The sequence below is a fragment of the Etheostoma spectabile genome, chromosome 1 (assembly GCF_008692095.1).
Source record: "Etheostoma spectabile isolate EspeVRDwgs_2016 chromosome 1, UIUC_Espe_1.0, whole genome shotgun sequence".
NCBI lineage: Eukaryota > Metazoa > Chordata > Actinopteri > Perciformes > Percidae > Etheostoma > Etheostoma spectabile.
This window is the reverse complement of record NC_045733.1, coordinates 12,607,823-12,632,549: the sequence shown is the minus strand read 5'-3', so window position 1 is coordinate 12,632,549 and position 24,727 is coordinate 12,607,823. Positions and strand designations below refer to the sequence as shown.

Here is a 24,727-nt window from a genome sequence, read left to right as displayed (position 1 = left end):
ACACACACACACACACACACACACACACACACACACACACACACACACAGCACAGGCCAAAAGTTTAGAAAAAACCCAATGCTCATAAAAAATTAAAAGATATAAAAAAAGTATATACTTTTTATTAGCGCTGGGTTTTTTCTTTATTGTTTTTAAGACATGAAACGGGGGAGAGAGAGAGGGGAGATGACAGCATGCATGCAGCAAAGAGCCTCGGATCGGATTAGAATCCGGGCCACTGGCAAGGGCTGAGCCAACATGAAGCACACACTCTACCAGGTGAGCTATTGGCCGCCCCGGCAGTAGTACTTTTTGTAATCTGCTAGTTTGCAAACAATTTTTCGGTTTTGCTTGGCTCCCTGCCATCCCACAGGCTGAATGGTCCACTGGGAAAATTCCCACCGTTCCAGATGGCCATTTTGCCCATGCCAGCAGGATTAAAATGATAAATGTGTGGCAATATTTTGTTGCTTACCGTGTTCTATTTCAGCCCTGCAAAATGTTTTAAAATTGATTTCTGTAATTATGAAATTCATGGCTGCATGAAACATTTATCTTTCAAATATTTTTTTTAAAGTAATACCATAATCAGAAAATAGGCCGTGGAACCCAATGTGAAGTCTCTGATTTGCTTTTTTTTTGTCTTAGTAACGGTATTAAACCCAAAGTTCTCTAATTACAGTAATGAGAAACATAAAAATTTCACATCTGAGAAGCTACAGTAGAACAAGCATACGTTCGTCATTTTTGCTAAATAAACAACTTAACCAAATAATCAACAATCTAAAATGTTTGCAATTGTCTGCCGATGGATCGAGGAATTAATCCACTATCTGTTCAAGCACTCATGAAATTAGTAATTCATAGTAATTATTTTCCAAATCAAGAACATCCATACAACTCAATCATACAATTTTGTTGGAGGCACATATAATTGTCATCATTACCACAATTAGAGCGGCAGACAGTAAATCAAACAGAGCTTTGCAACTCACCAGCTTGGTGTGTGTTGACAGTAACATTTGCCAGCGAGCGTGCAGACACCCCAAGCCCAGAGACGCCATTCGCAGCCTCCACGTGGAAGGTGTAAGTGGTGTGCATTGCAAAATCTAGTATTGCCACAGAGGTACCAGTCAGACCAAGTGGCCTTGGGATGAACCGCAGGTCTGGCTCACATGGTTCACACTGTGTCACACCACTGTCTCCGTCTTTTCCATCACAGCGCTGACACAGGATGTTATAAGTGATGTCCTTCCTGCCACCTGTGTCACTAGGAGGCATCCACTGCAAGAACAGAGCTGTGTCATTGATCAATGAGACCAGGTTCCTGGGAGCTGACGGAGTCCCTGAAGAGACAGTAAAGGTATTGAGATTACTCATTGATAACTCACTAATATTTTTGTCAGGTATTTTAAAGGAAAAATGCTTGTACAAATATAGCATAACACATATAGAGGGCTTTGATTGTTGTTTGATTGAATTCCAGAGTAGACAAAATAATCTATCATCACTGGTGCCATTTCAGACTGTAGACCTCTTGGGAGAGCCACTATGAGTGTCTACGGTTTACTAAAAAAATGATGAAATGAGCAGCAATAAGATCTTACTTGTGTTATACTACTGTGCAAAAATGCATGTTTGTATGCAAGTATCAGTATTAAGTATGACAGCTAATACACCAGTCATCTGACCTTGAAGATGAAGCTAAAGTGGGCACATGTACACCAAAATCTGTGAATTAAATGGCCCTTTAGCAACAAGTGAGTAAAATTTGTATATGTAGTGTATGTGTATGTGTGTGTGTGTGTGTGTGTGTGTATGTGTTTAGGTACTGTGTGTGTAGGTGGGTGGTTGGGTTTCAACTTATTCTGCAATATTTTATTCTAACAGCCGTGTCAATTTCCTGGATTGTAAACAGATTTAAAACTGTACAATGTCTGGTTTGGCAGAGTGATCAGAAATGAAGTGTGCCTTTGTATATCTGTTTGTAGTGGTACGTTTTTATGTTTTTTTTTTTGTTATGAGTGCCATACGTGTTTCATTCCGGTGTGCAACTTGTCAATTTCATGGATGCTACGTCATCATTTCTCATGCTATGAATGCAGTACTTCATAATAGATGTTTTTTTTCAACGTTATAGTAAATGTAAAGTAAAGTAATACTGGCACATACCTAAATTTAGCTCAATCGTATTGCAAAAAACAAAAAACAGATGGATGGGGTAAAGATAGAACGGACAAAAATAAATGACAGACATGCGAACAGAAACTATGAATGTCGCAGCTAAACAAGGCAGTTAGTCTTTTGCAACTGCTCTACTCACTTGTACAAGCCATGGTGGAGGAGTCCTTGATAGCTCTGTAGAAGCCTTTGTCACAGTGGCAGATGGTGGCGGCCTGGTCATGGCTGGAACTATGTGGAGGACACTTGGAGCATATAGTGTTCCCTGCATATGCCTTGAAGAAGCCAGGCTTACAAGCTGGAGAAAGGGAGAGGGGAGAAAGAAGCCAGTTACACAAGGTTAATGTTCTTCATGCAATTGTATTTCCATCAGCACACATACATTTAATTAAATTTCCAGCTGCTCTCCTCACCTGTGGTCTGACCTTATTTTAGAGGTACTATGGATCACTGTCATATATTAGCTACCAAGCCACATGCTTATGGTGCTGTCGATTGCCCAGTTTAACATAGGGCACACACCTGTAATATCCATTTTCTCCCACAACACACACATATTTAAAAAAAACACATACAAACAGCTCATAGGTGCTGGCAGACGTGGAAGCACCACATTTTCTTGAGGTAGCCTATCATTATATTAAGTAAACAGAATAGCAGATGTTAATGTTTTTTTTTGTTAAGATCCAAAAGTCAACAAGAATTTTAGAAACGTTAGCTACCTAAGAAATTATGAATCAAATACTTTCGACTATCACTCATTGAAAAAAAGTCACCACAGGAGATAAATAACCATACATTTAATTGCTGCCGTTTTCCTTTCTTTACTAGCTCAACGACTTGTGCCTTCATAAATTGCCAAATCACAATATCAATATCTTCATTTGTTGCAAAAAGACATTCGGGGTCGGGCGTGACCACCAACGGCCAGCCGCAGTGACCGTACGAAACACTACTGAAGGTCCGTCCTCGCTTCAGCCGCCGATTCCAACACTTTCGGACTCTGAATTAGTTAGGTAAATCCGGGTGTTTGTCGAATGTAGCTAGCTAGCTAGACAGCTATTTTGCTAGGGGAAACCGCATTCAACAAAAAACAAGTTTGGAGGTTACGTTAACGTTAGTTGAAGATATATTTACCCATGTTTACGTGTCGCGGGTAAACTAGGGTTAATCTCATGGTTAGCTAGGGTTTCAACTGTCTTTAAATTAGCTCATTAGCTAGCTAGCTAACATTAGCATAGAAACCTATAATCCTGAGCTAGTTAGCTAGCTAGCTGACGACGCTGAAAGTTAGTCGGCCTTCACTGTTTACCAAAGTATCAAGTCTAAAATAAAATAAAAGTGTAAAATATAGTGAGTTAAAATTTGGAATTCTGGCTAAATGACTAATGCATTACCAAAACTCATCCTCTGGGGACCATGATTTTCCTCTGGATTTACAGATGGTGATGTTACACCAGAAGATTTGATTTAACGTCATTATTGGCACGACGATAAAGTGACGCGGCTAGGACCGAGGCATCTTATCTCAAGTATTTGTTTCTATTTTATATTGTACACATTATAATTTCTAGAGATTACAGAATTAATTAAAAAACATAAAATAATGTACAACATATATGAATTAAAGAACAGCATCTTGTGTGGCATGTAATATCCCTTATACAGCGCCAATGTAATGATGGAACAAGATACATAATATATATTTGTTGTTGTCTTACACTGTAGACAAATACAGAGTTAAATCTTTAAAAGTAAAATGTTAAAAAGTTCTGATATGAAATTTTGGGGTGTGTGGATATACTGTATAAATTAAGCTATGGAAAATACTTTGGAGCACATTTGTTTTAATCAGCAGGTTTAATAAAGAAAAAAAAAAAACTTTCAATAAAGTTCCCACTCCCAGATTTCCTTGAATACAGACAGATAACAGTTTGTGTTGTTTGTCTGCCAGGTTAAAAAAAATAGCTATTAAAATACAAATAATGTATTATAAAAATATAATTATAGCTGTCTTTCAGTCTAAAACCTCCATCCACTTGCCTGGTCTATTCTGCTGACCTAAGTATTCTTTAGTTTTCCGTCCTTACATTTCCTACCTCATTACTTCCTCCAGTTCTCTCTCGTTTTACCTTTCCATTTATTTTTTTCCATCAATTCAACCAACTCCTTTCCTTATCTTTCCAAATTTTTCTCTAACTATTTTGCTCTGCCACAGTTCTCACCTTTTCTCGATTCCCCCACCCATCTTTCTTCCAATATTTTTCCTTTTCCCATTTCTCTTCCTGCTGTCCTCTCCTTCTCTCTTCAGCCTAACGCTTATCAGAAGATGGCAAAAACATTGCAGATTGTCTCCTTTTCCCCAGACTTATCTCAGCAGAGAAAAATAAAGGTGTGATTAAAAAATCTCTGGATAATTTTATTGCAGATTGATTTGTATGAGAAGTGTGGGTGGGATATTAATTTCAAAGTTATCAAATAAATATGCCAGCTATAAGACAAACTATGCAATGATAGAGAAAAAGGTAACTCATTTGGAAATTCAATTAAGACTCCAAGGCAGCCAGCCAGAAGGATTTAATAATTTCAGCCTTTTAATATTTTCCCCACAATTACATAAGTAGGGAGCCATATTTCTTTCTTTTCTTTCTCACATCATCAGCGACAGACCATATTACAAAAGTGTGTTATTGTCTGATGCTTTATTGCCTTTATTGAGAAGCGCTGCTACTATAATCATTTTGTTTATATTATCCCTTTTTATTGTACAGTAATATGTTTCATATTGTCTGGCATGAATGAGGTCCAGCTGCTAGCCAGAATCCAGTACTCTACCCACAACTCCTTGTAAAAGACTATTGTTACGGAGTGGATTATCCTGGTGGAATAAAGTAAATTGAATTAAATTGCTCCTGTACTTTTATTCATGCAGTAATGGACCTTCAAATTTAATAAGTTCACTAGCTGTAGATACACTAAATCCCTAAGATTATTATGCAGACTAACTGATGCAGTATCTTTAGTATCGACATGTTACTACTGTAGGAGAGTACTGGTTGAATATGAATAAGACCACTTGAGGCTATAGATTGTTGTTATGTGAGTCTTCCCGAGGCTCAAAACGCATTAAGGGTATAGTTTCCAGTTATACCATCAACGTTTCAGTTGTTCATTCAGCTATTATTACTATTAATTAAACTATTAACTCGCTGACTGCCATAGGCCTTTCGCCAAATAAGATATCATTCACCAATGGCAGTGGCCAATGTTTATGTGTGTTTTGCAGACTTGGACAATAGTCCGCTAGCATATGTTGTTGCTACAGCTGCTGATTCAGGAAAGAAGACACTGACGGCAGGGTTTAATATTAAGGTATTTTTTCACCTGCCCGGTCAGTCAAGTAGAAAAGAATTCTACTTGTCCAAAGTCAATTTTTACTTGCCCCTATACAAATTGTTTTGTATTAGTGGTTATCAAATAACGACAAAGATTTAAGTAAGTTGTTATTTTAGATCTTAATTTACATTGTACACCATGAACAGTGCCATACTGTGGATTAATTAAAGTTCATACTGAAAGTGGAGGCAATTGCTTAAAAAAAACTATCAAATCAAATTGCAATAATTAATTTAACGGAGAGACAGTAGTTTCTATCTGTAATTTGTGTGACCGCATACATTTTTAAGTACCCTAATTTCTACAAGGCTTTGTCATAGAGCAGAGGTGTCAACTCATTTTCATTAAGGGCCACACTGGAAAAAGAATCACACCAAGGGCCAAAAAAGTAGAGTTTATTGACAAGCTTTTGTTACTTGTTTGTACTGCATGTCACTTTTTAAAACATTTTGGTAGCTTTTTCCTCGTTTTTGTTCTGACTTTTTTGTGGCTTTATCGGAGATTTGTCATCTTTTTGTAAATTTTTTGCTTTTTCTGACATGAAGCTCTACAAGAGTCATTGAGTTTGACACGTACTGTATGTCATAGAGTTTGAGATAGAATAGTTGTTATTTTTAAGTTTCTAAACCTACTATAACTGCAAACGAGATATGTTTTATAAAAAAATAATGATGTGAAGAACTTTAACAGCACTTGAAAAGATCAATAACGTTTATTAAAATGACCGTAAATCATTGATTGATTGATTGATTGATATCTTTATTTCGAACATGCAAGAGAAAGTGTATAAAAATAAAAATAATAATAAAAAGAAATAATAAAACAAAAAAATTGGAGAGAAACATAACAAACAAAGTATCCTTCTTTAACATCCCTCTATTACATGTGCGAAAAGGAGTAGGAAGAAGTAAAACTTCATTGTGGAACTGTTAGCATTCAACAAGCATGGGCTAGAGAACAATAACGTCATTTATAATGCAATGACAGTGTTTCCTCTAGGATTTCTTTTAACACTGGGGGTGCACTAGTAGCTACTCTGTCTTTACCAGATTCTCACGAAAATACATGCATCCGGTGAAATTTCCTGCGTCACCTGAGCAATCCCGGAAGTGGAACGTTGAAGATATAAACTAACTAGTAGCGACACTACAGGTCCTTACCATTACATTCTAGGCTATTGTGCCCTTTCTCTCAAAGAGACAGTTCTATTTCAGTCTTTGGATCTGTTTTACTCCTGTGAGACCATTCACTTGGAATGTCATTTAGAATTTCATACAGAGCTAATGAACAATTTATGAACACATTTTGCAACGTGCATCTCAGATCACATTTTCACTCACTGTGACCACTATCTTGTCCAGCAAACAGCCCAAAACTCAAACATATTCAATATAAAATTATGTAAAAAAGAGAAAATCAGCAAATATGAGAAGCTAAAACCAGCAAATATTTGATATTTAGCTTGAGCACACCACTTAACGATTATTGGATAATCAAAGTCATTGTCAATTCATTTCTTTTGTATAACTAATCAGTTAGTTGACTAATTGTCAATTTGCTTTCTATATGTTATGATCTTGTTTGTTAGTTAGCTGTATTTCCTCGAAACACAGCGATCAAAGGTCATTACAGTATTTTTCTTTAGCATTGGTCAGTGGTTTTTAAAGAGAGAGAAAATAAAAGATGACGTGCAAGGTAAAGATGAGTGAAAAGGAAAAATGCAAGGAGAGAGATGCAAGGAAAAAATAATCTGCATGGTGCACAGGTGGACAGAATTGAGTATAACGATATGTAAAAGGGGCGAGACAAAAGATTGACAAGGAGACAGAAATCCTCGCCAATATCGCATTTCTGCTTAGCTCTAATGGGTAGAGTAATTTGTCACCCAGCTTCCAATTTTTGAGGCACCTCAGTCACTTGGATATTACTTTCCTCCTCTGCTGAGCTCCTGCCAAAGGCAACAAACAGATTCATTTGAATTTCCAGCTGCTCCCTGCTCTGGGATTTGCTGGGAAGATCACCACCAAAAAGCAATTACAATACTCATACCACCTATTCCTATCAAAATTTTGAAAACATCCCCTACACATATATGCACACACAGACACATAATGAGATCCAATTTGTACACTATCAGTTGTTTTGGCTTTTTTCTTTTTTTTTTTTTATCTTGGAACACATTCTTTTTCATGAAACAAACAATATTGGCACAAAATGCACATTCCCCTCGGAGCAAATATTACTGTACCCAGGAAACATACAGCAAAAATGCAGACACAGTATGTTTTCACCAGTTATTGCCAATTATGGTTGTTTTATTCATCCAACAGTCCAAAACCAAAAGATATTCAATCTACTATGAAAATGAGCAAATCCTTACAATTGAGAAGTAGAAAGCAGTAGGTTAAATGTTTAGCATTTTTGCTTGAATTTGCATAGTTTCTCTTTTGATAATGTTTAATCCAGTTTAGCAGTGATTGTAACATTCTAGTCCCTAACAGAACGAGTGAATAAAATCAAACTCTTTTTACCTAAACCTGAATTCATACATTTTTTAGCCACCTCTGGGTAGCGCAACAAGCTGCACACAAGATTCTGAAATTATAAAATTTACACGCAGCAGATACAGAGCTATGGTAGCATTTGTTTGGAGTCGAGTTTGTAACCAAAATGCACTTACTTTGTAGCTCTGTATTGGTCTCCACCAACTACTAAGGGAAGTATTTGACTTTTTAGCTGCTAAATGCTCCACTGTGTTTACCAATAGTTTCTAACTTTGTCTGAGTGGTGGTTGTAGTGTTTAGTGGGTTTCTAGAGTGTTTTTGCTTAAAATAGCTGCCTGCCTGCTGAAAACATCGCTGATAAGGGCAGTATGTGAATCAGAACAGTGGAGTTGCAGTCTGGAAAACAAAAACAATGTGCCGGAAGATACTGTACAGCTCTGTAGAGCTGAGAGGAACTGCAGATTTGGGGGGGGGGTTGTTGTCTGTGGGAGCGTCATTGCAAGTGATCCCCTTTGAATTCCACGACAATTTGACCCATGGATATATTGATCAGAGCAGCATTAAAAAGACTTGTTTTTAAAACACATTGCAGCGATTAAACTTTAGCTTTAGGTCAAGACCAGAATCTAAGGATGCTTTTAATTGGAGTGTAGATCAAAGGAAGTTCATCAACTGCACATTTGCAGGAAAGGAATGACGTACCAACAAAGAGATTTTGAGTTGTTTGGGTGTGTAGTTGGACGTTTTCTCTTGGCTTTCTGTTGTCAGAAACAGATGGAGCCAGAGACTATGTTTACTCTCTGCTCTCAGCTTTGATATGCAGATGTAAAGTTCACAGAGAATGAGTGATGCTCTAGTCTTTCTGAGCTGCGTTAAAGGCCAGAATGTACAGTCCTTAATGGACCGAAGAGGGGCTTGAATACAACTAAGAGAATGTATTGATTTAATCATATTTTCCTAGTCCACTTTACCTAAATTCAAGGTCAGAAGTTTGTACTTTTCCTGCCTGATCAATCCCATGTCTTGAGACAGCAGAGGTCATCAGTGACAAGCTAATGCTTGTCGATTGGAGAACTCTTGACATGGATGGATCGTGAGGGAAAAAAACACTTGAGTGATTCTGAAAATTGCTGTTAATTTGTCTTCTTGCTATAAATCTGTGATCGTATCAACTTAATGAATAGTACCGGAGGTCTTAGCAGAAAAACCTATCATTCAGAAGGTTTTGTTAAAACCAAAATATTCAAAATATGAAAGATTTGCCAGCTACTGAATTTAATCACTTAGCTTACTAGTGGGTTTTTGGTCATGTCTGCATATTTATTCTGATTCAAATAAAATTGAAAAAGACATCTCTACTGGCTTTGGCCACTGTCTCCTCCTGAATATGATGGTGTGACGAAAGGATGTGGAACAAATAGCATTAGCACTATGATGTTGCCTTATCTAGGTCATGATATAACCAGCCTATCTCTGAGTAATCCTCTTGTGGCTGACACTGAATGAAACGAATGGTATAAAGCACTCGATTGAGATGTCAAAACAGTCTGGCAGAATGCTATCGGGGTGGAAAGCAGGGTTTGATAAGCGCTGATGCCTTTGTTAAGGCAGCTGGGAGGGAAAGATGGACGTGTTAGCGCAGAGCTCTGCTTATATTTGGAAGCATTGGGGTTTTCCCTATTCTCTCTCTCTCTCTCACTCTCTCTCTCTCACGCACGCTCACTCTCCCCCTCTTTTGCTCTTTCCCCATGCTGCCTCTCAGACAGCTTTGATCACAGCACCCTTTGAAGCAGTGTTCCAAAATGAAACTGAGGAGAAAGCAGAAGTCACCGCAAGTTCATGCCTAAACTTCCTGCAACTACTTGCAAAGTGCATGTCTTCATCACAGCACAAGCTTTGCAAGACCTATGGAAATTATTGATAGGAAAAAAGGATGGGCCGTAATTCATTAAAGCCATAAATCATTCAATGCAAGACCATAATGCATTATTATTGATAATCTCTTCTAACCTAATGTTAATGAGTTTGAAGATGCCATTTGAGAATTGCACAGCACATCAAACTCGATAGACGTTACCTGGCATTTCTGAGCCCCACTGTACTTTAGCTCCTGTACAGCAAAACAATAGCATAGCAGTATCTCTGGATTCCTTTACTTTTCCTTTGATTTCCTCCTCCTTTACCCAGGATGCTCCAACAGTGTTTCAGAGTAGAGTGAATCTTAAAGGAACAGCCATTTTGGGAAATATACTTGTTTTCTTTTAGAGATTGTGAGATGCAGTGCGGAGATAACTCTGAGAAATGTTTAGCAGACACAAAGACTTGACACAAGGGGAAACTGTGAGTCTAGCTCTGTCAAAAGGGAAAATACACTGTAGGCCTCTTTTTAGGTTTTATAACTTGTATTTTGCTGGCATTGTACATACAGTAAGTGCGGAAGTTTAGTAGCATTATAGGGTCTATATTCTAGTAACTGGCTACAACAATTACATTGGTAATTATGTACACATTTGTATCACAACCCTTGTATGCAGTCTCTTCAATTCATCTTAATACCAGTGTAGCCATTGCCTGTGCATAAGTGATGATGTGAACACTGTATTACATAATTATTGTGATTGTTCACATTTTTCTGGAGTTGCTTGTAGTTTGTGATTAATTCTGAACTAAACGCATTGGAACCCGTTTTTTATTCTAATACCACATGAATGCAGCACAAACAAAAATAAGCTTGTTGTGTTAGTCTTATTAATGTCCCTGAAGTCAGTTCTGCCAGTTGGGCAGCAGGATGATGTGAGACGACGTAGATCTGTCAACTGTCAGAGATTTTGCCATATCGTTTCTACCGAGATAGCTGTCCTTTTATTATCTCTGGCTGTATGTGCAGTGTGTTGCAAATTTAAGATCAATACTGGTTTATAGCAATATTGAACACTGCCGTTCAAAAGTTTGGGGTCACCCAAACAATTTTGTGTTTTCCTGAAAAGTCACACTTATTCACCACCATACGTTGTGAAATGAATAGAAAATAGAGTCAAGACATTGACAAGGTTAGAAATAATGATTTGTATTTGAAATAAGATTTTTTTTACATCAAACTTTGCTTTCGTCAAAGAATCCTCCATCCCGACCAGATCCAGACCATCATATTACCTCCACCATGCTTAACAGATGGCGTCAGGCATTCTTCCCCTCTTTTCATTTGTTCTGCTTCTCACAAACTTTCTTCTTTGGGATCCAAACACTCAAACTTAGATTCATCCGTCCACAACACTTTTTTCCAGTCTTCCTCTGTCCAATGTCTGTGTTCTTTTGCCCATCTTAATCTTTTCTTTTATTGGCCAGTCTCAGATAGGGCTTTTCTTTGCCACTCTGCCCTGAAGCCCAGAATCCCGCGCACCCCTCTTCACTGTAGATGTTGACACTGGTGTTTGGGTACTATTTAATGAAGATGCCATTTGGGGACCTGTGAGGCGTCTGTTTCTCAAACTAGAGACTCTATGTCTTATCTTCTTGCTCAGTTGTGCAACGCGTCTCCCACTTCTTTTTCTACTCTGGTTAGAGCCTGTTTGTGTGCTGTCCTCTGAAGGGAGTAGTACCCACCGTTGTAGGAAATCTTCAATTTCTTAGCAATGTCTCGCATGGAATAGCCTTCATTCTAAGGACAAGAATAGCTGAGTTTCAGATGAAGTTCTCTTTTTCTGGCCATTTGGAGCGTTTAATTGACCCCACAAATGTGACGCTCCAGAAACTCAATCTGCTCAAAGGAAGGTCAGTTTTGTAGCTTCTGTAAAGACCTAAACTGTTTTCAGATGTGTGAACATGATTGCACAAGGGTTTTCTAATCTCAATTAGCCTTCTGAGCCAATGACAAACACATGGTACCATTGGAACACTGGAGTGATAGTTGCTGGAAATGGGCCTCTTACACCTATGTGATATTGCACCAAAAACTAGACTTTGCAGCAGAATAGTCATTTACCACATTACAATGTATAGGTGTATTTCTTCAAAGTTAAGACTAGTTTAAAGTTATCTTCATTGAAAAGTACAGTGCGTTCCTTCAAAAATAAGGACATTTCAATGTGACCCCAAACTTTTGAACGGTAGTGTAAATCTTGACAAACCTGATATGTTAGATATTAGTTTTTTTCACATCAATGTGATTAAATACCTCAATTTGGAAGCTGGATTCGCTGAAAACAGACATACCTTCCTGGTTATTTAATCCATGCGGTTTCTAAATAGATTTTTAAGGAAATATAATTTCACAATATATATTAAAATAATGCAATATAAAGAATACATTAAACATCTACTGTCAACTCGAGGTGTCTGACAACTTTGGTTTGTTATTTTGAAGAACAACAAGATTTTCTCCAGAGGCTGTACCCCACCACCATAACTCCCAACTCTTCAGAGCAGAAGAGAGCAGGCAGCCATTCAGCTGGTCATAGTGGTGACACGCGCACAGCATCTACTTCATGATTACACAGACAAGGGCAGCAAATACAAACAGACTGCTATGAAGCAGTAACAATCTTACATACGTCCAGTGCAGAACAAACCCAGCAGCCCATCCTGCAGCAGTCAGACTAACACAGAACTGAATGGAACAAAAGATGGATAGCTGAAGTCTTTGGGGTTTGTTTGTTTTTTATGTTGTTTGGTGAGCTTGTGTTATATATTGTCTTTCTATGTGTATATAAATATATATATATATATATATATATATATATATATATATATATATATATATATATAAAATCTCTCTCAACATGGAGTGTGTATGACTGAATAAATAGACAAACAAACATAGGGCCCTATTTTAATGATCCAAGCGCACGGTGTGAAGAGCATGAAGCAGGTGCATTTAGGGCATGTCCAAATCCACTTTTGCTAGTTTGACAGCGCAAAAAAGGGTGCGTGCACCGGGCGCATGGTTTAAAAAGGTTGTACTTAGTGTCTTCATTAAATCATATGTGTGTTTTGGGCGTAGCATGCAATAAACCAATCAGAGTCATCTCCTATTACCTTTAAAAGCCACGTGCATTGCTATTGAACAGGGAGAATATAGATGTAGGACATATACGAGGGACACTGAGAACGTGTGGCTCCTAAATTGCAGCCTCATCAATAATCTCTCCTGACAGGCTTCTGTGTTGTTTGAATACATCTTTGAGATGATTGAGAGAGAGAGGGAGAGAGAAAGGATAAATAAGAAGCAGAGAAAATAGAAGAAGATAAAAAGTAAATGTACACCCACAGAGCAAATAATGGAGATATAACAGCCTGTCCTACATATCTGTATTAATGACTGTTGGAGTTCTCTCTAAGTAACCAAATCACCACAGTACTTCATACTTCATGAATTTCACCCCAACTAGCTGAGACTTCTGTAAGTCTGCGAAATTTAGCAAGTAACACAAGATGCACTTCAACTGTAATCATGTAGTGTGGCTCCATTTAGCACCTGCCTTAATTACAACAGTGAGTCTGAGCTTCGTAAATGAAAGAGAGGTTTGGGAGAGTTTTAAAAAAGACAAGGTGCCAGCTAAATTAGCTGTGAAACTAACAAATGAAGGCAATTAGCCAACTAGCCCGCAGTCTGTCTGCACTGTCTAATTGAGAAACCAGGCCAAATACTATCTGGAACAACCCAACAGTTTCTTTAACTTTTTCTTAATCTGTTTTGCTGACAACAGGCCATATTTAGGTAATGCTGATACAACTAATTTGACAGGAGGCGTCCACAAAAAGCCTTTTACAGAAGCTTTGTGGTATTTATGAAAGTTATTAGATTTGAGACCGTTTATGTAAATGTTGTGTGGGTGAATGGGTACATTTATCTACCACAGCATGACATTTTTCAAGGCAACAACCCCAAAACAGCTTGAGATTATAAGAAATTACTTTCCCATTTGAACCAAATAATTGTTAGAAACTAAAGTTTCTCATGATTTTGTGAAATCCTTGGTGACATACACTGATATCTTCTGATTCACATCTTCAGGATCTTGTAGCAGAGGAGGATGGTAATGAGAGATAGCAAGTAAGAATTCAGGGGGAAGAATGAAAAGAGAGCAAATGACATAGGGACACAGAGGAAAAAAAGGATGGGGGTGTAAGTGAAGCATAAAAAAGTGGACAAGAGAAAAGAGAGGATGAGGAGGGGGACGTGGAGCTGTGAAGAGATGAAGATATTTGTTGATGGAGAGGATCAGACAAGGATGCAGGGTCTTAGACTGAGAGGAGGGAATAGCAGTTCTGTAAATTCAAACTCCAGCAGATGACTGGGGAGGCCCTAGAGATATGTTTATATAATGCACTGCCTTCTCTTCCTTTCCCTTCTCCCCATTTATTTCTTATCATTTGATTCTTTCACTGTATCTTCAGCTTTAGAATACTGATAGTTAGTGTTGTGCTTTAAAATAAGTATGCAAAAACACTTCTTACCCTGACAGTAGCCATCCATCTCCTCATGGCCAATACTACAGACACAGCGTCCCAGTGGTACCAGCCAGTCTCCATCAGCCCCACAGTACAATTTGGGTGTGTCCCTCTCTTCAGCATTCTCCACACATGCACCCCTTACTTCAACCAGAGAGGATGAGTCCATATGTGGAACAGTGTTAGGAAATGCTGCCAGGTTCCTTAAAGTCGATGGGCAGCGTTTGTAGAACACCTTGTGTGAAAGGGGAAAACAAGGAAGTTGAATTACTGCCAGTCTTTTGAAAGGAACATAATTACAAGATAAAATACAAGTCCATGGCTGTAATTCACGCAAACATAAGTCGCACCACCTCTGTTCACTGACCTTGACAGACACGAGAGCAATACAAGCTCCCACATCCTGGAAGGCCAAGTAGAAGCCGTTCTGTGTCACCGGTCCCACCTCTCTGACCTCGGTATTGAGACGAAGAACACGATCTCCAAGATCTGTCTGTGTAAAACTCTCATCTGCCGCTATGGTATCCACCTTTAAAGCCAAAATGCACTTGTTAGCACAGTTCACTGTTACTGAATATGACCAGAAGTGTTACACAGAACCCTTTTTCGTGATACCGCTTAGATGACCAACCTTGGCATAGTCAGAAGGCCTAAACCGGGCCCCTTCTGAGAGCGGTTCTACTGTCTGCAGGTAAAAGAGGTTGAAGGTTTCCTTACAGGTACCAGACACCCAAGGAATGGAGTTGCAGTCTCTCAGTGTGAAACGCAGCTCCACATATACCTGAGTTAAAATATAGATAAATAATGAAATTATCACAAGCTCATTAGACATTACAAATGCAGGGGTGTTAAAGGGGCTGTCCTCGATTTTCAGAACATTAATGTGGCAGCAAATAACTATTTGTTATGTAAAACTATTGCGGAGTAATGGCGTCCTGAGCAGAGAATGAGGTCACACTTTCTCTGTGTTGTGTTACTGTGTGTGTCTTGTGCGTCTGAATGAGTGAAGTCATGTTTTTTTTTGATACTACATCTGCCTGCCATTTTTTTCATGTAGAAGATTTTGTTTCCTCCAGGTTATTAGACACTTTCCCAACCTTGGCAACATCGCAACCAGGCCCTACTTCAAGACTACTTCATTTAATTCAAATTTCTGGTACAGTGTGTCTGAGGAAGTGTTGTGATGTGATCCAGACCCTCTGTGCAGCCTGCCGCTGAATCCATCCAGACCTTAGCCAGTTGTTCTGGTTTGGCTCCATTACGTGGCAAACCTGGAAGGTGTGAATAGGTCTGTTCTGCTCATCCATCTCTGTGATAGCGTCCCACTGTAAAAATATAAGAAGAAAAATACTGTATGGATGGGTTTGTAAATAACAATTGCCATATAGCAAGCAGAGTATTTAGTCAGTTACGCTATTGCCTACAATTCAAAAAATTGTCTTTGGCTCTACCACTTACGTCAAGAAAAAGACCTACAAACAGATGAAGTGAATTCAGAAATGATTATGAATTTAATTAAATCTTTTATTTGTTAGCAGAACACAAGTAGTTTTAACCTACAGACATTTGTAGAAAGGTTATGACATCTATCCTATGCAAAATTTTCTAAACTGTTTAATTTTCTGGTGAATTTTCTAAAACTGTTTCTGTTTGACATGTACTGTCCTACTGGCATTACTAGATGGCAATCATTTGGGTGAACTGACCCTTTAAGACAACAGTAATTTGTGGATTGGTGTGAGTGACTGGGATTGGCTGTATGTATTATATTAGTATACTAGGCTGCAGATTAGTAGCTACTATGTTAATATGGATACTATGTTGGGAGCTTACAGTACATGCTCCCAAGAAGGATCTGCTTGCAGAGCTGCTTCATAACGTGTTCAACCTGTGCACCTTCTATTGCATATAGTGAAAATTAATTTCTATAGAAACATGACGTTTGAAAGACATCGGGTTAGTTTCACCAGTGTTTTCAAGCTGTTGCATCAGCCAGACGCTCTCATTTATCTTTAACGGTGGGATGATCAGAGCTTCACAATGCCTAACGTGTATTGCAGACCTTCTTTCTCGCAACTCCTGTAGCAACAAATGGGCAGGCAGCTGAGATTCTGTAAGTTACGCAGCTGGACATAATTATATGTCACAAGAGGAAAAGATACTTGGGAGAACTTGTTACTCCCTTGAACTTGTGAACTCATCATCCTTGTATTAGACTTTATGGTATAATCAAGCTAAGGTTAAACCAACCATTGATCGAACAATGCAAGTCACTGCTTGTTTGGCTGCACCTCTACAGTATTTTAGCAAAATAAATATAACCAATGTTTTTTCAAACCAGCTCACCCTTCACTCTCTGTGCCCCGCAGCTGCCTTTTCCAAGCAACCACGGGACACAGAGCTCCAGAGAGCCGAGGATATAAGAGCAGGCAGCACCGGGAAAAAGAAATGACACATCACTCACAGTATGATAATAATCCAAAACAGACAATTCACTCTCAGTGGTTTCTGTGGCATGAGATATACTTTGATTGAGTTTGAGTTTCACTCACAGTTAAGTGGGCGGTCCTTAAAGGTGCTGTAGAAAGGATTGTGAAGATCCAGGATTTAGACAAAGAATTTGAACATCGACAACTTCTCAGTCCCTCCCCCACTTTCTGCTAAAGCCCAAACGCTAAAGCCCCAAGGCTTCTCCTAAGCCTCTCCCCCCTCGAAGGAGAATGAATGCGTGTGCATGAACAGCAATTGACACGTAGTTAAACACCAACACAACCCCCCCACTCCCCACCCACCGAACATAGGGTCGGTTTCAGCAAATATGACAGAAAGTTAGTTTTATAAGTCTTACCTACTGCATCTTTAATAAGGCCCAGGACACATACACATACACACTGCTAAAAGAATGCGGCCAAATGGTCTAAGCTGTTCATTTGTGATCGAATCACTCTTAAAAATGGGGTCACAGAAGCTAAACCTAATGGTACATATGTTTCTTTCTCATTCACAAGTCCATCATCTCCATGGCCATATTTATCACTAAAGTTACAGAAAGAAGTTGCGCTCAACAGCACATGTAAAGCAATATTCCCAAGCTGCATAAATATAAGATTGTTTGCCTGTCCTCCATTATTTACAGCTTTGCCTTTTTCATTGGTGTATTTAATTTGATGTTTTTATCACATAAAATAGACCAATAAATTTGAGAGCAAATTCCAAATATCCAGTAATGCAGTAATGTGACCTTTCTTGATATTACGAGTTGAGTTGTTGAAGGATCACTCTAACGCTCCATTAAACACGTGATGGTGTGCAATTGATTATGGGACACTGAGGGCTGTAAGACTACATGAGTCGTGTCCTCCTAATGTGGGCAAAAGAAGACTACATATCTCAACCACATTTGGAGAAACCCTTGAAATGGGACAGGTCAGGTCTGGAAATGCTTTCTTCACAGGATCCATATCCTTAATTTGGACAGAGCTATTAAATAGATTTGCATTGAAGGGGTGTATTCAGTAAAATATTTCCGCATAGGATGTACTCTTTCTTTGGAAGCCACCCTCTCTCCCAGTCTTCAGGACGCAGAGGACGGAAGTTTCCTCCATGATTGCAGACTATCAGACATTTCCAGGTCCACAGAATGGAGCATGGACGATGTGAGAAAGCATAAGTAGCTAAATGGAAAGCACTCTGCGACTGCTTATTGATTTCACTCTCCACCTGTTGGTACCTACATTATGTAATTCTGTAGCCATCATATCTGCAAAATGGGGTGTTCAATAGGAGAAAATTGTCCAAGCTGCTGAATGTGATATGCATACTTTTTCATTTTAGATTAATACACACGCTGTGGCTGCACAGTCCTTAATGATTAATATTTTAAATGTGTTACACAAAGAGAGACCCAATGAAGGTAAATGACTGACAGAGACGAGTCCTAGAAGAAATTAAAACAACTGAAGTAGAGTGTTCTCAAATATTAATTTCTAAATAACACTCTAACCTTGACTGGAGCGTACAAAAGCAATTCATCTAATATTAATTAAGCTATCTAAATTAGCTCTATGCGACACCCAGGGGCTAAATGATTAATCAATCATAATCACCTCTTTCATTTGGAACTTCAGCCAGACAATAATGCTGTCCCGTGCTTTGTTAAAGGCAAATTTGGATATTTGTTTAACCTGGACCCTATATCGCCTTTAATTTGTGTGTGACTACTGTGAACAAAAATCTTGGAAATACATCTGATAGTTGTGAAGATATTCTGATTGGACCAATGTGGTTGACTGAGTGACAGACCGACATTGCCATTTCTAGAGGCCGGGCCGCTAGCATGGCTAACATTCAAACGTGCATTCTGTGTTCACTCAAGTGAGAAGATGATAGATTGTAAGACTGCAAGGCCTATCCATTGCATTGTCATTTCTGAGATGTTCTGGTAGTGGATAGCAGTAGAAATGCTTCAGAAGTCATAGAAAGGAATTGTACCTTAAAGCAAGACTTACACACTTGAAAGGAGTTTCTTCACCATATACACTCTATATTTGGTCATTTCAGTGCCCTCCTTACAGACCAAAAACAGAAGCTCAGTATCTTTAAAGAAAGCAGGCTTTCTGGTTTGCATAATATCAGCATTAAGTAATTGCAGCTCCATTATGCATACAAACAAGAGAAAATGGTAATTTGTCACTCTGTGCGCCTTAGTGTTCTAAAATGCCCTCTTGGGATGTGGAATGGTTCAGAGCAGAGAAAACAAATGCAAACCCAAAGTTTGAAAGATGAGCTGCAGCCAACGGTCTCTAAGGCAATCAGATATGCACCTACTAATCACTCTGCCTATTAGCCCCAAGCTTAGCAGACTGTAGCAGATAGAAATCAGGTTTTGATTACAGGGTGTAAAACTATAATTAATGTATTGGACTGACACTAATAGTGTGATATGAGAGAGCAATTCCAGGTGTTCTGAAACTGGCCCGTGAAAAAGTCACTGTTGACTTAGTTTGGAGGATGACCCTGTGTTGAATTTCTGAAGATTTTGCAAACTACGGATAATGCAAAAAAGTACTTAAAACATGTTATATAAACAAAATTACACTCACACTACAAAAAGACCTACAGCTATGAAGTGTCCTATTGACTTTTGCCGGTTCAGGTACGCTTTCTCCAGGTCCAAAGGGATTTTTACAAACTTTGCAACAAAGCAATTAATTAGTACGGTGTCTGCAAACAGAGGAGGAGAGAGTGGGAGGAGAGAGTGGGAGAATAATGGAAGACTTCATTATTGCTTAGGAGATGACCCTTCATGTGAGTCTTACCCTTTAGACTTGAAGTGGACAGACACATAGCAGCTGCACAGTTTCCACAAGTTTCCTATGACAGCCCTATTAATGTGTTGGAGCTGTGCTGAGAGGTTTGGTACTTGTGGCTGCAATGATAATTCTCGTATGTAGCATCCTTAAGAGTGGAAAATGATTATGTGGACTGCGTGTATGCAAGCGTACAGTACACTTGCGTTGTTCGGAGACCTTTGCTTGGCTGATTCTTTTATGCTTGTAGAAATGAGAACCCATTTTTATTTCTGTTTTGAACATGTTTTGTGACAAAGTTCTATCTAACCAATCAGCTTGTTTGATGTGCAGAGGCAGCCGCGTTTGAGATTTGGAGGGTGTGTGTGTCAGCTGCTCTGTGAGCCTCTGCAACACACTGTGCATGTGCTGTGCAAATTTTACAAAAGAAAATCCTTTTAAATTCCTTCATCTCATGTCACCATAGTAAAACACATGCACATATGAAATGTAGGCTACTAATCAGCCTACAGTGTCAGTGTTTAAAGTTACTGCCATGTATTAAACACTCATATGTATTTCAAATGCAGTAGAATTATGATATGTTTTGATTATCATTTGTACTTTTGAAAATTGGGCTTGTAATTGAATTTACATAATCAGTATTTAGGTTACTTCTTTATAGTTGATTTATTTGAACCAGTGATTGCTTAAACACAAATTATGAACCCAGTATGAAAAATAATAAGACACAATGTTTTACTTGGATGCTGTTGAAACACAGTACAATTTGTTTTCTCTCATTTGTCCTCCGTGTACTGTTTTTGTCCCAGTACTCAATTCTGGACAGAGCAGGTGCACATTATGTATGTAAATCGCAATATGTTTATTCCACATCCTGTCTGGACCGGGCTTCAGAGAGGACTTCTACTGTAATTCTCAGGTAAAGTAGCGTTCTGCATCCTGTTTTGAAAATTGATGATGCCAGCTTGAGTCAGCCCCTCACTGACTTACCAGAGATACATTTGCCTTCTCCAAGACATTCAGAAGCAGTTGCAAAGCCTTATCATTTTGCAGACATGTTCAGACATTGGAACGTGTGGTGAGTTTCTAACTCTACTTGTTATGACGGGGGATTTTTTTTGGCTCCCAGCACCCTAAGGTCTATTTGAGAAAGGAATCTTTGACAGCTACTGAAGTTAGTCAGTGAAAAGTTGTAAAAAAAAAGAGGCTTTGGTAGAACTTTTTCATCGCATATAGAGAGATCATCTTCCAAATCAGTGATGGCTTTTACAACAAAAACAACAGGCTTACTAACGTGAGCAGAAGCATATCTTTTCAGCAGTGAAGTAACATAGTTTCAACCAAACGTCACCTTCATTAATAGTAATAGTTGTATTTAATGTATGTGTCAGTTTTAAAGCCAACAATAAATTAAGTCGTTAAGTATTTAATTTAGCACCATCAACAATATTTTTTGGGAGAATTAATTTTCTCTGAGAACTTTGCTGGAAGTAGAGCAAGGTGAGAAAGTAACTTTAGAATCATTTCTGAGTTCAACACAAGTTGGCTGAAGTACATTCTACTGTTGCCTCACACAACGACTGCTCTTCCCAGCCAGTTGCTGTTCCTTGCCTACTCATGGTCATGGATCGAGTTACCAATCACAACCGTTGCCGCGGGCTTTACACAATGACGATAGTGCAACGACAGTGAGCAGTTTTTTTTTTTACATTCAACATGATGGCCACCAAAGCACAGCAACCCGTTGATACTTCTGTTGCTGCTACATCACCCGGATTGTTGGTCTGATTGGTTGAAGAACTATCCAATTGCGCCAAGAAGCATTTGAGCAGTGTCCGTTGGTGACGCCCAGCTTTGGAAACAGGCTGTGAATGTAACAGACCCACTCTCAGTTACAACTAAGAAGGGTCTGGTGTTAACCAGGCTAGGAGGGACTGGTTTTTAAGTTACACTGCCAGTGGTGGCACGTGAAGAACTGTAAGAAAAGGGTCAATGGAGGTTAAAGAACAGGATTTTTCAGAGAATGATACTACAAAATTAGTGTTTCCTCGGCTTACATCTCTGACTTACTGCTGAGAACCCGCACACAGTTATCGCTTTGCTTGTACAGGGATTGGATAGCCCTGAGAAGGGACACCTAACCCTTTACTACTGCAGTAGCTCCCAAAGGACCCGGTCATACGCCTTCTCCATATCAACAAAAACATGGAGATGGAAAGGCATACTCCCAGGTCTTTGTGAAAGTGAAGAGCTGGTCTGTTGTTCCATGACTAGGACGGAATCCGCATTGATCTTTTTCAATATGAGGTTCGGCCGATAGTCAAACCTCCTTTCCAGCACCTTGGAGTAGACTTTACCAGGGAGGTTTAGAAGTGTGATACTCCTGTAATTGGCACACACTCTCTGGTCCCCCATTTGGAACAGAAGAACCTCCACCCTGATCTGCCACTCCTTGGGCACTGTCCCAGACTTCCGCGCAATGTTGACGAGGCATGCTCGATGATAGACCAGTTAGTCAATTAAGTTAAGTCAAACACATCTTGGTATTAACTACTATTTCTGCAGTTGTGATGAATTATTTGTTTAATGTGAATCTGGGTGGTAGCGTTGTGTTATTGTTAAACAATTTAAAGTGTTGTTGCTCTCCATAGCAAAAACCTGTGCAGACTTGGTAAAAGGCCCTGAAAATATCCCAGCATTTATTGGTTTTGCTCCCAAGGATTTATTGCACTTTTAACAATAGCCGGAAAGCACAAACCTTGTGACACAAATTAGACATAACATAATGGAATAATTATTGTTGTTGGTGGTTGCTTAGTCACAGCTGAAATATTTGTAAGAATGAAATCTACAGCATTTCCCCTTCAGGTTTAGCCCGGTGAAAATGATATGCTACAATTGAATTAATTTAATATCTGGATACTCTAAAGCCTTGATCCAGTCTGTGTTCATTGAATGTAAACATCGTTGTGTGTGTTTAATAAAAAACAGCGGAGACTACCAAGGATTATTGAGTTAAAGTTGTTGTGTATTAGGGGATTTATATTGCCTTTATGTTTCAGATATGGTCTTAAAGTGTTTGTGAATTGTTATACATATTTTATTTGAGGTAACGTGTGTATTGCTTGTAATAAAATTGAGATAAGTAGGAATACAGGATGAAAAACATGACATTTAAATAAAAGAATCCCACCAGGCCACCAATAACATTATGTAAGTATTTTCTTTATTTGCAGAACACAAATTAATTAGTACTCATGTTAAAATCTGTAATAAGGCAGGACCTGCTATCTGCTGTGGTACATCTTCAAATGATGTCAAGCTCATGTTGATTTGGAGAATCACTAGAATCACTAACATCCCATAAAACTAGTGGAAATATCTAGCCTGACAAGCCAGACCCACATCAAGAGTTTGGGTCTGGGAACTCACCATAGGCAGGGCCCAATCCGAGGGGCGGAATAAACAGTTGTCTGCAAGCAATAGGATAGCTTTACAGCCAACCAGAGCAACGCTGGTTGATAGATTAAAATTTTGTTGTATCCGGTCGGCAAAACTCTCCAAATACATATTTTTTAAACATAACTTCAGTACTTAACTCTAAGTCTTCCTGTGTCACTGCCAAAGGCAATTCAAAAGACAATCTTCTTTGTTTTCAAATTTTCAAAAATTTCACGCAGAACTGTTGCAACTCTGCTGTCCTTATGTTAAGTCCGCCCAGTGACTCTATACATGATGTGATTGGCCGTACCAGAATTTGTTTTTTCCAGCTCGCAAGCAAGTTGCTAGACTGACCCTTGCTGCAAATTAAATTTGCTGCCGCTAGGGTGCATCTACATTTCTAGGCTAGAAAACGTAAAATAATAATAAAACTTGCAGTAACCCAGTTATCCATAACCCTGATCACTTGCTAATAACATTATCCGAGTTTCTGATCACTGTCTGCTGTCTGCTTGGGCGTTCAAAGAAATCAGGATAAACCCACTTAAATTCAGATACTTTATTTAAGAAAAATTACCAGTACAGACATGTAAAAATACTCTGTTACATGTTAAACCCTGCCTTCAAGATCCTTCATAAGTAAGAGTTCAAAATACTTGTTTTGCAGTAAAATGGCCACTGTGTTGCCAATGAGGCCACTTAAAGAAGTGTTACCCACGGTTAACACTCAATTACTAGATATGAATATTTCTCTATAAACAGGTTATGTACCACAGTCATTTAAAGTAGCTGTGATAAAACGTCTCCTAAAAAAAAACCTCTCTCAACCCGAAGGTCTAAGCAAACTATAGACTTATGTCTAACCTTCCCTTTCTCTCCAAGATCCTCGAGAAGTTAGTTGCTAATCAGTTATGTGATTTTCTACATAGCAATAGTTTACTTGAGGACTTTCAGTCAGGATTTAGAAAGCATCATAGCACAGAGAAGGCACTGGTGAAAATTACTAATGACTTTCTAATTGCTGCAGACAAAAGACTTTTCTCTGTACTTGTTTTACTAGATCTTAGTGCTGCATTAGACACCAGTGACTATAACATCTTGTTACAGAGACTGGAACATTTAGTTGCCAGCAAAGGAATCACACTAAGTTGGTTTAAGTTATATTTATCCAATCAATGTCAATTTGTTAATGTTAACGATAAATCCCCCAAGTACGCTAAAGTTAGCCATGGCATTCCACAAGGCTCAGTGCTTGGACCAATTCTATTCTCCTTATATATGCTTCCTTTAGACAATATTATTAGGAAACACTCAATTAACTTTCATTGTTACGCGGATGACACCCAATTATGTCTATCAATCAAGCCGGACAAAACCAGTCAGTTGGCTAAACTTCAAGAGTGCATAAATGATATAAATCATGGATGACCTACAATTTTCTGA

The 24,727-nt window shown here is 38.7% G+C and overlaps 1 protein-coding gene and 1 long non-coding RNA gene across 6 annotated transcripts in view; one reads left to right on the top strand and one right to left on the bottom strand.

Annotated features, from left to right (window-relative positions):
* Positions 1–24,727, bottom strand: part of epha6 (eph receptor A6) — a 59,694-nt gene that overhangs the window by 20,624 nt on the left and 14,343 nt on the right. For 4 of the 5 annotated variants that reach the window (XM_032525283.1, XM_032525355.1, XM_032525423.1 and 1 more), the window contains exons 3-8: positions 15,728–15,856; positions 15,163–15,312; positions 14,899–15,060; positions 14,538–14,766; positions 2,324–2,479; positions 996–1,346 (exon numbers count right to left, since the gene is read on the bottom strand). In XM_032525283.1, coding sequence (XP_032381174.1) covers positions 996–1,346; positions 2,324–2,479; positions 14,538–14,766; positions 14,899–15,060; positions 15,163–15,312; positions 15,728–15,856 — 1,177 coding nt within the window. Of the gene's footprint in view, positions 1–995; positions 1,347–2,323; positions 2,480–3,578; positions 3,682–14,537; positions 14,767–14,898; positions 15,061–15,162; positions 15,313–15,727; positions 15,857–24,727 lie in introns of those variants that run through there. The other variant, XM_032525515.1, reaches the window with a different exon arrangement.
* On the top strand, positions 5,889–15,605 carry LOC116699320 (uncharacterized). The gene is made up of 4 exons (XR_004334413.1): positions 5,889–5,999; positions 8,044–8,050; positions 12,136–12,138; positions 15,592–15,605. It is a non-coding gene; the product is annotated as an uncharacterized LOC116699320 (long non-coding RNA).